At 52.5% G+C, this 12,406-nt stretch overlaps 1 protein-coding gene across 1 annotated transcript in view; it reads right to left on the bottom strand.

Moving 5' to 3' along the window:
• The window catches only part of TGM3 (transglutaminase 3), a 42,093-nt gene extending 30,138 nt beyond the window's left edge, over window positions 1–11,955 (bottom strand). The window contains exons 1-4 of the mRNA XM_056121330.1: window positions 11,906–11,955; window positions 2,157–2,324; window positions 1,658–1,888; window positions 921–1,039 (exon numbers count right to left, since the gene is read on the bottom strand). Coding sequence (XP_055977305.1) covers window positions 921–1,039; window positions 1,658–1,888; window positions 2,157–2,324; window positions 11,906–11,912 — 525 coding nt within the window. The 5' untranslated portion in view covers window positions 11,913–11,955. The remainder of the gene's footprint in view (window positions 1–920; window positions 1,040–1,657; window positions 1,889–2,156; window positions 2,325–11,905) is intronic.
• Between the last annotated feature and the right edge of the window lie 451 nt (window positions 11,956–12,406).

The raw sequence follows: 12,406 nt of genomic DNA, 5'->3' as shown, positions 1-12,406 counted from the left end.
GGGGACTTGAACCGGGGTCGGCCCAGGTTGGCAGCATGCAAGGCAAGTGCCTTGCCACTGTGCTATCGCTCCGCCCGGCTCAAACTATAATAATTAAATTTAAAAATAGTTTTCCAAAGGAGTAGGGTGGCAGAGAAGGGGACCTTGAGATATGGATGGAGGATGTTGACATTGGGGGTGGCTGTGAAGTTGGGAAGAGAAAAAAAGCTTCCTTGTTTTTTCATGCATTCTAAGCTTTCCCCTCTTTCCTTTGTCTTTCTTCCTAGCAAATATGACACAGAAGCTTGATCTATGAAAGCTACTGTCACTGGCTCTAGTTACCTCAAAATGGTACCTGGAGAGGGACTGAGGGTGAGGTATCTGCCGACCCTATCCTGGATATCGAACCCTCACCCTCCATCTCCACCTACAGCCTCATACACAGTCAGGCACCCTATCTCTCTGTTGGGAACAAAAAAAGAGGACAGGATACCCTGAAAATATTTCAGGATCAGCAAAACTGAATACTTTGTGGACCTTCATGGAAGGTCCCAAACAAAGACTGGTTTTGAGAGGTTGGAAGCTCCCCACAAGGGGAGTTTCATTGCTTTCCTGCGATAGAATCAATAACTGAAGCTACATTATTGTTCCAAGAGTCTGTGTTGGGTCTTATTCTCATCAGTATATCATGGTTTCAAGTTATAGCACCCAATTAGCGACAGGTTCATTTATCCTGCTAGATTGCAACCCCTCCAAAGATAGAAAATCTATCTTCTCTCTCTCCTTAGCCCCAGTGTTTAGTCTGTATCCTGGCACGTAGCCCTTGGTCAATAACTATTTTGTGAATGGAAAGAGTAAGTCAATAGACTTGGGAAACTCTACCTATCTGTGGAGACAGTTGCAGAGTTTCTTGGGTGACACAGACACTAACTCCCATTTACCTGTCCATAATTCCAGCCAACCATGCTGATTCGATTTGCACTTCCCACATAGATGATGCCAGCATCCTGCTGAACATACTCTTCCCTCTCAGCTTGATTATTCATAAAGACGCCATCGGCTATTTGACACAAAAGGTGGACATCAGGGATGAGAATCTTACATAAGATTATAGAGCCCAGTCCTCCTCCCACTCCTGAGTACTGCCTTGGGGACTAGAGCATGCCCCACCTGCAGCCCTTCTTCCCAGTCCCACCAAGGAATAAAATCTCAGGTGGTGATGCTTCCAAATCATATTGTAGGAGCCATGAGAAAGAATCTAGGTTGACTTGAGGGCCTGACAATGACTCTTTGGGAATGAAACACATGCTCCTCTAGGCAGAATTGTACTGGTGCCATTGTCCATTTTAACAACACCACTGCACCTAACTAAGCAGTGTGTAGAAACTCACAAAATTCCTGAGGGATCTGGGAGAAATAGCAGGATATGCACATAATGGTGAGGAATTTGGGGTTCAGAGCAGTAGGGGCCCTTCCCAGATGCACTTGGCTTAGCTCAATGGCACAGCAGGGACTCAAGCCATGGCGTCTGACAGCTAGTTCCTGTGCTCTCTCCATAGCCCACACTTGTTCCCTCATCAAACCTGTGCATGTGAAAATCACTGCCCCAAACTCCCTTCCATGTGCATTGGCTCCCCTCCATGGTGGGTAGGAGTGTGGGTGGCCTCAAAGTCCTTACCTTGCGACCAGGGGTTAAAGAGCACTGCGAATGTCCCAAGTTTCATAGGGGAGCCACCGGCCTGCAGGTTCAGCGTGTACCAGCCTATGGGAGCATTGGCAGGAATGGAGATGGAGATATCCAAAGCGTTGTTCTCATTGGACACGAGCTGCGCACTCCAGCCGCTATTATTCCTGTCGTTGGAGAGTGAAAACACGGCTCTGGTCCGGGCCGAGTCTGAGGGGTTAGGTCCTGCAAAAGAAGATTGTGGGCAGTGAAAATCAGAGACCCAGAGAGAGCCAGGTCCCAGGGCAACCCAGGGGGCCTCTGAGGTCAGCATCATGCGGAGAAGCACTGTGGCTCAGCAGGATGAGTTCCTCTTGAAGACTTGACTCTCGGGGCCAGAGATGGCCACCTTGGCACAGGGCTGGCCTAGAGCTCAGAATCCAAGGACCCCTCCCCCAGGTCACGTTCAGTGTTCCAGGCTCAGATGTGGGGTGGGGGAGATGTGAGGAGGTACCTGTGGAGGCGACAAACACCAGGCTCTCTGCAGGACCCATGTCTTGGCTCATGGTCATTCGGAAAGGTTGGCCTCTCCGCAGCACGAGATCTTGGGTGAAGTACTTGTCTGTGTGATGCGCCTGCCGGTTGGCGTTCAGCTGCCAGTTGATTTTCTGGGGTGGTGAAGCTGGAGAAAGAAGAGGAAAGCTGAGATCCTGGGTGGCATGGATGGTGGAGTGGGGGGAAGTTCAAAGTCATCCAACAGACAATTCCTGGACAGAGCTGTTAGGTTGGAACCTACCTCCGAGGGAGACTTGAGTAAAAATCCAAAGAGCTTGACAGCACCCTGTCAGCACCCCTCAACCTCCACTCATCCTGCCTGTTGGGGTTATGAAGCTCTGAGTATACCATCCTCCAAACCCCTGCACCCCTCCAGCTGCCACTCAGCACCTAGGGAGTGGGCTGCAGGTTCAGGGGGGTGTGACCAAAGCATTGGTCCTTTCTGACCCTTTTTACATGTCACTAAGTGGTAGAAGCGTGAAGAGAACTAGAAGGAGGCTGTTTCTCTGAAATCCTCTGCCTCGTCTCACCTCCTTTCCTCTCCTGACACATCTCCCCCAGACACCTGGTGTCTCTCACCACTCCAACACCCAGCAAATATTTATGTGTGAGTTACATTTTCTCCTGAGTATAGGCCTGGGTCTCTGAGGTTGGCAAAGAGCGTGACTCTCAGTAGCATTGCTAGGATAAGAGGTGGGGCAATTGCTGGCCTGGCTAGGGGGGACTTTGCAAGTTCTGAGTGGACTAGACGGGAGGGATAGTACTGGGGGTAGGGTGCTTTCCTTGTATGTGGCCATGTGGCCAACTCTTTATTGAGCCCCATAGGGTCAGTCTCCTGAGTCCTGCCAGGAGGGATGTCTGAGTGCAGAGCCAGGAATTAGCCCTGAGTACTGCAGGAAATCTCAGCAAAAAAAAAAAAAAAAAAAGTGAGCAGGACAGATTATAGGCTCATGAGTCCTCTGGATAAGGTCTGATAAGGTCTTGAGCATAAACTAGTGAAATAGTGCAGGGGTTAAGATGCTTGCCTAGAAAGCATCCAGTCCTGGTTCAATTCCTGGGACCACATAGGATTCCCTGAATGCTACCAGAAGTGACTCCTGAGTATGAATTGATCCCTGAGCACAGAGCCACGAGTAGCCACTGAGCACCAGCAGGTGTGATCTCATCTCCCTCCTACCCTCTGCAAACAAACAAAAAGATCCTGAGCACAAACACTTCAAAGATTGGCCCCCACACAATTTGGGAGCTCCAAGAGACAACACAATCTACACATAGAGTACCCCGGCCTCTGCAGCCATCTCATTCCCTGGAGCTCATTGTGTTGGAGATATTCCATCTGCCATTGCTCTGAAAATCAAATGAATCTGTCTTTCTGAGGAAGTCACAACCTCTGAGGTTAGGTGGCACATCCCTGCACTGTGAAGGACTCTTCCCTGTCTCTCTCCCCATCAGGATCTTTGTGTTCCGCTGCCTAGCATGCTTTCATTATGGAATGTGAATATGGGGTACTCACCTAAGAAACAGCGAAAGCATCTGTCGCTTGGGGGATACTGACTCTGGCCTGATATTGGGGGTGTAAGAATGCATGAAGAGTCATTTTCACCTTCCATGAGCCTCGGGTTAGCATAAGTAAGAATGAGTGATGGGATGGGTGACTCCCATCTTCCCCCAACTAAGGGTGTCCCGGGCATGCAGGCAGGAAGGAGTTGCTTTCCATTACTACTGCACAGATCAGCAAGAACCTCGCTAAAATCTCTGGTTCTCAAAGGAAGAAAGTTTTGTCTGGATGCCTACCCGGGTGCAGGAGAGTGTGGTGCTCCCAGGAGCACTGAAGAGAAAGGAAGAGCAGCTTTATAGCAACCCATCACAGATACTCTCAGGAAACAAGATTTTGGGGCAGGCCAAAGGTGGTGACGAGAGGGTGTGCTCAGGAGATAGTCTTGCCACACACTAAAGGTCCTAAGGCTTCATTTCTTCACACATATCTTCCTTCCTCTGAGAATAATCGAACAACCAAATGAACATGTTTGCACCAACTCAGGGAACACATGGCTTATGCCAATATCAAGCGACTGACTAACAGGCCATGGTGGGAAGGAGGCATGGGGAGAAAAGATGCTTCCTCTCAAGAAACAAGGACCAGGCAGAGTGTAGGGCTCTGTCTTGGGCAAACGAGGTGCTGTAAGTGGCTGCAAAGAACTCAGTTGCTAGGTCTCCCAGGGGCAAGCCCACCACTGCGTTCCCTTCACTCTCTTCTCATGGAGCTGGATGAGAGTGTTCCCCTCTGTCACCCTGTGTGAGGATAAAAGGACAGCTCTGTGGAGGGTGCACTTTTAAGTCTCTTGAAGCTCCCCAGAGTTGCTCACCCCTCTCGTGAACCCCCACAGATGTAAGCTTTTATCCCCCTGGTGAAGTTCACTCTTCAGAGAGCAGAAATCCTGTGCCCAACCCACTTCTGCCAAGCAGAACAAATGGAGGGAACGGGGTGGGAAGGGGGTTCCACATTAGCCCACTTCTGCCTTTCCATCATAGGTTGCACCCTGCTTCTCTGCTGTGGCTGTGGAGCTAATTGTCATAGTGGGGTCACTCAGAGGGGCCACTCCAGGAAACCAATGGCTTTTCCAGGAGATTACATGAGGAAGGGTAGACAGCCCAAGCTGACGAAGGGTACTTGGCCTCCCCACGAGGTAGGGCTGTAGCAGGCTGCGTCTCCAGACACCGAACATGCACCCCACCTGGCCTGAAGGAGGCTTGCTCTCCCTGGCGTGCATAAGACTATGCCAGTCTGCTCTGAGAGGCCCGCAGCAGTCTCAGTTATCTCAGATGATAATGCTTTCAGCGTCATGTTGGGCCCACCCACAGACCCTCACAGGGACAGGAAACTGGCACACACACACACACACACACACACACACACACACACACACACACACACAGGGCAGGACCTCTTTGGTGCTCAGCTGACAGCTCCCAGCAACTGCTGCTCTGTTTTCTGCTGCCATGAATCTGCCTATCTGGAGCAATTCATGGGGGCAGAAGTGTACAAGCATGTGGCCTTTGGGGCCGGGTGTTCAGCTTAGCGAGAGGTTGTCAGGGTTCACGCCACCTGGGTAAGGACTAGTCTTCCACAGTGTGGCTCTACCTGACTCTGGCCATTGGCGCTTGTTTCCAGCTTTGCCGTGAATATTCCTATGCAAGTATGTATTTCAATACTTATTTTCTATTCTTTTGAGAACCCCTCTTTTTTTTCTTTTTGGGTCACACCTGGCGATGCACAGGGGTTACTCCTGTCTTTGCACTCAGGAATTACTCCTGGTGGTGTTCAGGGGACCATATGGAATGCTGGGAATTGAACCTGGGTTGGCCGCGTGCAAGGCAAACGCCCTACCTGCTGTGCTATCTCTCTAGCCCCAGAAAACCCCTCTTTTTAAGAAACTTGGGTGCAGATGCTGAAGAGATAGCTCAAAGGGCTGGAGTGCTTGGTTTGCATGTGGGGAGTCAGGGTTTGATCCCTGGCACCTTATGGTCCCCCAAAGCTAGAAGTACTGGGGAAGGGGGTTCTGCCCAGTACCTGGACCCCAGTCAGTGCACATCTGCCTTAACTGTTCAGAAATGCCCTAGCCCAAACCTGACATGCAAGCAAGAAGTAAACCTCTGTCTTGTTACTTGGAGCTTCACCGTTTCCCAGACAGTCCTTATGCCACACACACCTTACTGCTTGTATAACCTCACCCACTTATTCTGTGGCCTCCCTTGGGCAGTGAAAGCAAGAGAGGCTCTGAAGAACCTTAGAGAAAGGCGGCCGGGACTCAGAGGTCTCCATCCTCAACAGCCTGCTGCTGCTGTGGAGTCCCCGAGTCAACAGGAAACTCTGAATATGGTGTATAGGAGTGGAGGTCTAACCCCAGTGCTAAACTTGGTCTTCTCTCCAACACCACCCGCCCAGACTCTATTCCCGCGTTCCCTCTCTAGACAAACACTTTTATCTTACAGATTTCTGGAGCAAATTGGGAATGAGTGGACATATCCTCCCATTCAGCATCGTCAGACTTTGGGTGATCACAATAAAAAAAATTGGTTTGTGCCACCTTTCCATTACATGGGGCTCTAACTGACCCCAGCGGGCACCAAACAATACAATCCCTTACTAGGCACAAAGCATCGATGTTTCTCTTTTCCACTTTTCAGAACACTGCCAGTTCTTTCACCACACCCATCTACAGCCTATTAATGCAGCCAGACGGACAGTGAAGAAATCCAACCTTCCCATGTGACTCCTTCCCACGTGGCTCTCTGAGTGGTTCCAGAGTGGTTGGAAGCAGCGCTTGGTCCACAAACCAGCTCTTAGATTCCCTCCCCCCCTCACCTCTGGGCACTGTCCGCTTTCCACTGGCTCCTGTAGCAAATACCGCCTTTCCCTCTCTGTGCCTTTCTGGGCAGGGGGCATATCCCTAGGCAAGTAGTCTGAAAGGCTGGGAGACTTAAGACCAGGGTCCCTGGTTCTCTGGAGGGCACTTGCCCCCTTGGCAGCAAAGGGATCCTGTGACCTGCACGTGCTCCCCCGTGGGTGGTCATTGAGCTCCCACACTGCCCATCACTAGCACCTGGTTCCCCAGAGGTAGGGACATGGTGGGGGACAAGTGCCTTGAATCTCACACATGTGGGCAAAAGTAATGAAGGATAGAGGGTGGGGAGCTTCTATTGTCTAGTGAAATGGTTTTATTTTGGAAATATGAAGAGGGAGAAGACAAAGAGTTAGAGGAGAGAGACACAAAGAGATACAGAGATAGAGATAGAGAAAGAGATAGACAGAGAAAGACAGAGACACAAATAGGAACAGAAAGGGAAGATAAATGAGACAGAGACAGAGGGAGATTTTGCTGCCGAAGGCCCCAGCCCCCAGCCATTGGAGCTTCACTGTTTCTCAGACAGTCCACAGGTGCTGTGCTCTGCCTCTTTGCCTGCCTTCCACCGCAACTCGGGGATGTTGTAATTCCCTCTCACAGAGGAGGATTTGGAAGTCCAGTAAAGTGACGTCACTTGCCAAATATCACACACTCAGGCAGAGCCTGGACCCAAGCCCGAACCAGACGCCAGTTTTGCCTGACCACGCAGGGCTGCCAGTTGCTAGGGTGGTTGTGGGGGTGCAGAATTGGGCCCCGTTTCAAGAAGCTGCGGGAGAGAAAGCACCAGCCAGCACCTGCTCCCTGTGCGTCAGCAGCAGAGGAGGGAAGGTGGAGGAGACGTTGGAATGTCTGAGTTCATGGCTGTGCCCCAGGAAAATCCCTTCTCTCTGGAGCATGAGTATGGCCTCAGCTCAGCCTGAACCACATAAATGCAGGCCTCCGAGTGAGGAACAGCCTTGGTACTGGTACCCTCATCCAAGTCTCATGTTCCATGGTTTCAGGCAACTAAGGTTCTAAAAATTGATGCATAGTAAAGTATTTTGAGAAGCCTCATCCAAAATAGTCTATGGTTACGATTGCTCTATTTTATTATTTATATTATTGTTAGTCGCTTTACTGGGCCTAACATGTAAGTCAAACTTTATCAAGGGCATGTGCAGAGGAAACACATCGAGTCTAAAGAATTTGGTACCATCTGCGGGTTTAGACGTAGGGTGAGGGGTGGGGGGGATATTGAAGTATATAAGTGGGAACTGCTGGGATTTATTGATGTTGTGTAGTTGGGGGGGGCACACCTGGCAGTATTCAAGAGACCCTGCAGCCCTGGAAACGGAGTCCGGGGCTCCCGCATGCCCTTTGAGCTATCTCCCCCAGCTCCTGCTCTATTTTTGTTCAAAGCTCCCCTGAGTGGATCTAAAAGCGGCCAGCACTGAGGCTCCCTCCCCGAGGCTGATAGATCATTTCACATAAATCCAAGCTCCTTCACCTAATTATCTCCCCCGAGCCACAGGGCAGCTCTGGGAGAGGAGCCAGACCCAGAGAGGGAACGCAGACACCTTCCAACCATCTCTGGCCCCATCTCGGGACCTGGGCTGTGGGAGGGAGGAGAGAGAATGTCCTGGCCCAGCACACAGCCCAGGGTGGCATGTGGGCCCTGGGGAAAGAGGCATCGCCTTGCTGGAGCAGGCCCAGCGGGGTGGAGCAAAACCCAGAAGGGCCGTGCAGAGCTGAGAACTATGGGTGGCCATGAGGAGGCTTGGGGTGGGGGGTGGGTGGGGCAGGCCGTCCCCAGCCTCCAGGATTGCACAATGGACTTTAGTACCCCCACCGAGGTGAAAAGAAAGCAACCTCCCCATGAAAGAAGCTCCTGAAGTATAAAAAACCCTTGTGTCCCAAGGTGCACCCCACAAGCACCCCAGGTCAGAGGTGAAGAAACTGACCACAGATGAAGCAACCTGCCTGAGATCTCTCCACCGAGAGGGTCAGAGCTGAGCCGCCGGCAGAGCGAGTGTCTGGGCACACCAGCCCGGCCCCGGGTCTCTCTCCCCGGGAATGCTGGGGCACTGGTAGTCTCTGGTGTTGGGGTTGGGGTGAGCGGCGCTCAGAGGCGCTGGGGCCCCAGCGGGTGAGCCTTTGTCCTGGAAAGAGGCGAGTAGGGGCAGCCGGACGTGCCTAGAAGGGGCAGCCTGTCTTCTATGGCCCCATGATCTCTCACCCCAGTTAGAGAGGGCTATAGCTCCCTGAAGCACAGAAGCACTGAGCAAGAAAGCCCCTGGGGCACGGCCCCAGGAGTCATAGGGGGGAGGCAGGAAGCCCATGAGAAAGCACAGGAGGAAGCTGTCTGTACTCCCTCACAGAGGGGCTTGGGGACGGCTACAGCCACAGGGTGTAGAGGCTCTGCTAGCTGGGGAAGGACCAGGAAGACGCATCCCCGGAGCATCCCAGGAGCTGCTGCAAAGTCCCTGGCAGGCAGGCTCCCTGCTCGCTGAAACAGCGTAACCCCGGATCAGAATGGCCACTGTAAGGGGGAGATTTTGCTCAGGTCTGTCCCCCCGACAATGTGCTCTCTGACCCAGGACCTCCCAGTGCTGGGAGGTTGGGGAGCAAGGCTTCCCCACTATGTGGGGTCCAAGGTCTGAGTTTACATCTTACCTCCCCTTCTTGGGCTCCAGATGGCAGCAGGCAGCCCCCATGCCACTTGGTGCAGAGACCAGCAGGCCTTTCTTTCTTTTTTTTTGGGGGGGGGGGAGATTTACACCTGGCGATGCACAGGGGTTACTCTTGGCATTGCACTCAGGAATTACTTTTGGTGGTGCTCAGCAGACCATATGGGATGCTGGGAATCGAACCCGGGACGGCTGCAAGCAAGGGAAATGCCCTACCCACTGTGCTATGGCTCCGGTTCCCAGCAGGCCTTTCTTTGCGCCCTTAATCCACACATAGCTCAGCCACTTTCCCACTATGAGGCGCCAGAGGTCACCCTGGTGAATACCCACAAGGAGTTTGCATTGGGCACGGGGCATGGGGACCTCATTTACTTTTCTATTCCCTCTGTCCAGGATGCTTCTCATGCCACCAAAGTACCCTGGATCAACCCCACTCACAGTCCCTGGTCAACCAGTCTTCCCTTCTGCCAATCCCAGGCAAGATTATCTCCTGGACCCTTTGGTTTGCATTTACTGCAGCCTGATGATGGTTCCTTGGCAAGCCACTTGCCTATGAACTGGTATCACCAAACACCATGGGACGATGAGGCCATGGGAAGCCAGAGACCACAGCCGGCAGCTGCCTGCCATCCCCCATGTACCAGGCACAGGCCTGCCCTCGGCATCCAGAAAGTGAAGTTTCCTTCCAGAAGCATCTCCCGAGCATGGCCCAATCAGAGGCAGCCAAACGAGGAGCTGCATGTGAGGCTACTTTCCAGGAATGGAGGCACCCACCTGGCTGTCCCCTTACCTTTTAAAACCCTGGTTTTCCCCTAACTAGCCAGGACCCCATTCTCTGACCTAGAAAGTCTCTGGTTGACTCCAATTTTGAGCTCAAAATGCTCATGAATCCCAGACCTGGACCTCAGGGCCCCTTAGGATGCCAGGGGAGGCTCCCAGCAGTCAGACTCTTCAGCACAGCGTAGGGCCTCTGAAAGGATGTGGTACTCATGCCCTGGGGCTGAGCAGGGTCTGGGAACCGCTGCCCCATTCCTCTCTTGCAGGGAGAACAGTCAGTCCTGAAGGGGCCTGAAAACTCCCTATCTCGAGCCTCTCACCTCCCCTCCGAGGAGGGCTGGGCTGACTCAGGCTGTGCAGAAGCCCTGGGTACAGAGCTCCAAGGGAAAACAGGGTTGGAATGCCATCCCGGGCTGCAGATCCCACAGGTGTGTGTGTGTGTGTGTGTGTGTGTGTGTGTGTGTGTGTGTGTGTGACTCCGCTCTGGTCTCAGGACATGAGCACCTAGTTTGGCTTTGCTCCCAGCTCTACATGAGACCCGGGGGTTCCCACCCTCTTCCTGGACCACCTCGTCTTCCTAGAAGCATCTAGGTGTCCTTAGTGATGGCTGGCATTCTCTCTTGCTAAAGTCTCCAGGAGCCGAGGCGCCTCTCCTTGGCGTTCCCCGCATGGTCACATGCTCCTGGGGGGAATCAGGGCGAGGCAGGCGGCCCAGGCTAGCACCCATCCCGTTCTGGGCGTCTGCAATCTCTGGAGCAACCAGTATTTTGCATCCCGCTCAGTGATTTCTCTGGCAACCCTTCCCCAAGTCCTGACAGCCATTCACCATCTCCAACAGCCTTACTCACACCCTTGTTTGGGTTTAGCGTCACTGCCAACTCAGTGCGCCGAGCACCACGACAAGCAATAATTTGCCAGCTGCCCAGCAGGGCCCTGTGCAAGCAGAGCCCAGATCCTCGACAGTGACCGCAGATGGAGCTTGGACTGAGGCACGGCTGGCGGTTATCTCTCACCCCCTTCCCTGCTGCTGCTGCTGCTGGTCGGGGCATCCAAGCCTTCTACCCCGGGAGGGTTGGGCTCCTGGTCCTGGCTCATCACTTCAAAGTACCTGCCCTGCTTCCTTCCTCATGTGAGTTTACTTAGGAGCATACCAGCGCGGCTAATGGGTTCCTTCCAAGTCCACTCACATGCCGGCACTTTCTCCCTCCCTTGTAGCTTGGAGATGTGCTTTTCTTTGCCTGACTTACTGGCAGCGGGGCACCACTGCATGGAGAGACCGAAGAGGCAGGTTCCAGCTTGCTCAGTGCTCTCCAAAATGTCCCAGCTGGCTCAGTCCTCCCACTCTGGGTGGGGGGGTCACTGATAGGGGGGGCGGTTATAGTTACCTCCGGTACAATGCTGGGGTGGGGGTGGATTTTAAATTCTTTGTTTAAAGAAGGTAGATTTCCAGGTGGGTGCTGAGTGATATATATATATATATATATATATATATATATATATATTTTTTTTTTTTTTTTAAAAGGGGGCAGTAGGTTAAATAAGTTTGGGTACCTCTGAGCTCTGGACATGGCCAAGCTCATCCATCTGTGGAAAGGTGACGTGACCTCCAGCTGCACTGAATACCTGCTCATTACTCAAGGCTACATTCCAAACAAACACATTCTACCACAGGAACCACGCTAGAGGTCTGGGCCGTCCCTGAGAAAGGGATGCCGCAGACTAGAACCCTGAAATGCTAAGATCCAGCCTCCAGGGCCCCCAGGGAAGCTGTCCTGGGCCAACACTCTGGCGTGCCAGGCTGACCCAAGAGCAATGCGAACTTCCATCAAGAGCCTGGCAGAGAAGTTACCACCACTCACCAGCCATGGTTCGCTTCCTCTGCCTCTTCTCCTGGCTGTCTCGGAATGACACTGACACTGACGGTGTGGGAGACAGGCTGCCCGGGTTTGCCTTACCATTTATAGAAGCCTCTCCTCCACACCCCAATTAGAATTCTAATGAGGTGGGCGAGGCACCAGGTCATTCCTGTAGTGCCTGTAAACGTTTCACTTACGACATCCTTGTCACCCAATGGAAGGTCACCCTGTTTGTGCAAGACCAGCTTGCGGGAGAAGAGCGGAAATAAGAAAAAAAAAAGAGTTTGCTTTTGTGATTTCTTCTCCCCCTCCCCACCCCACCTCAACCTGCACCCCAAAGATGGACAGTTTCCTGGAGGAAATGAGTTTCTTGCTACGTGGTTCTTGGTGTATCTTATTCAGACTTGATGCTGAATAAGAAAGGGGGGAGAAAGGGCTCAGCGGAAGCCAGAATCAGGAGACCGCTTAATGCTTAACGCTATCTCACTAGACTGACTGGTACAC

The sequence above is a fragment of the Sorex fumeus genome, unplaced genomic scaffold (genome assembly GCF_029834395.1).
Source record: "Sorex fumeus unplaced genomic scaffold, SorFum_2.1 ptg000044l, whole genome shotgun sequence".
Taxonomy (NCBI): domain Eukaryota; kingdom Metazoa; phylum Chordata; class Mammalia; order Eulipotyphla; family Soricidae; genus Sorex; species Sorex fumeus.
This window is presented reverse-complemented; position numbering and strand designations above follow the sequence as displayed.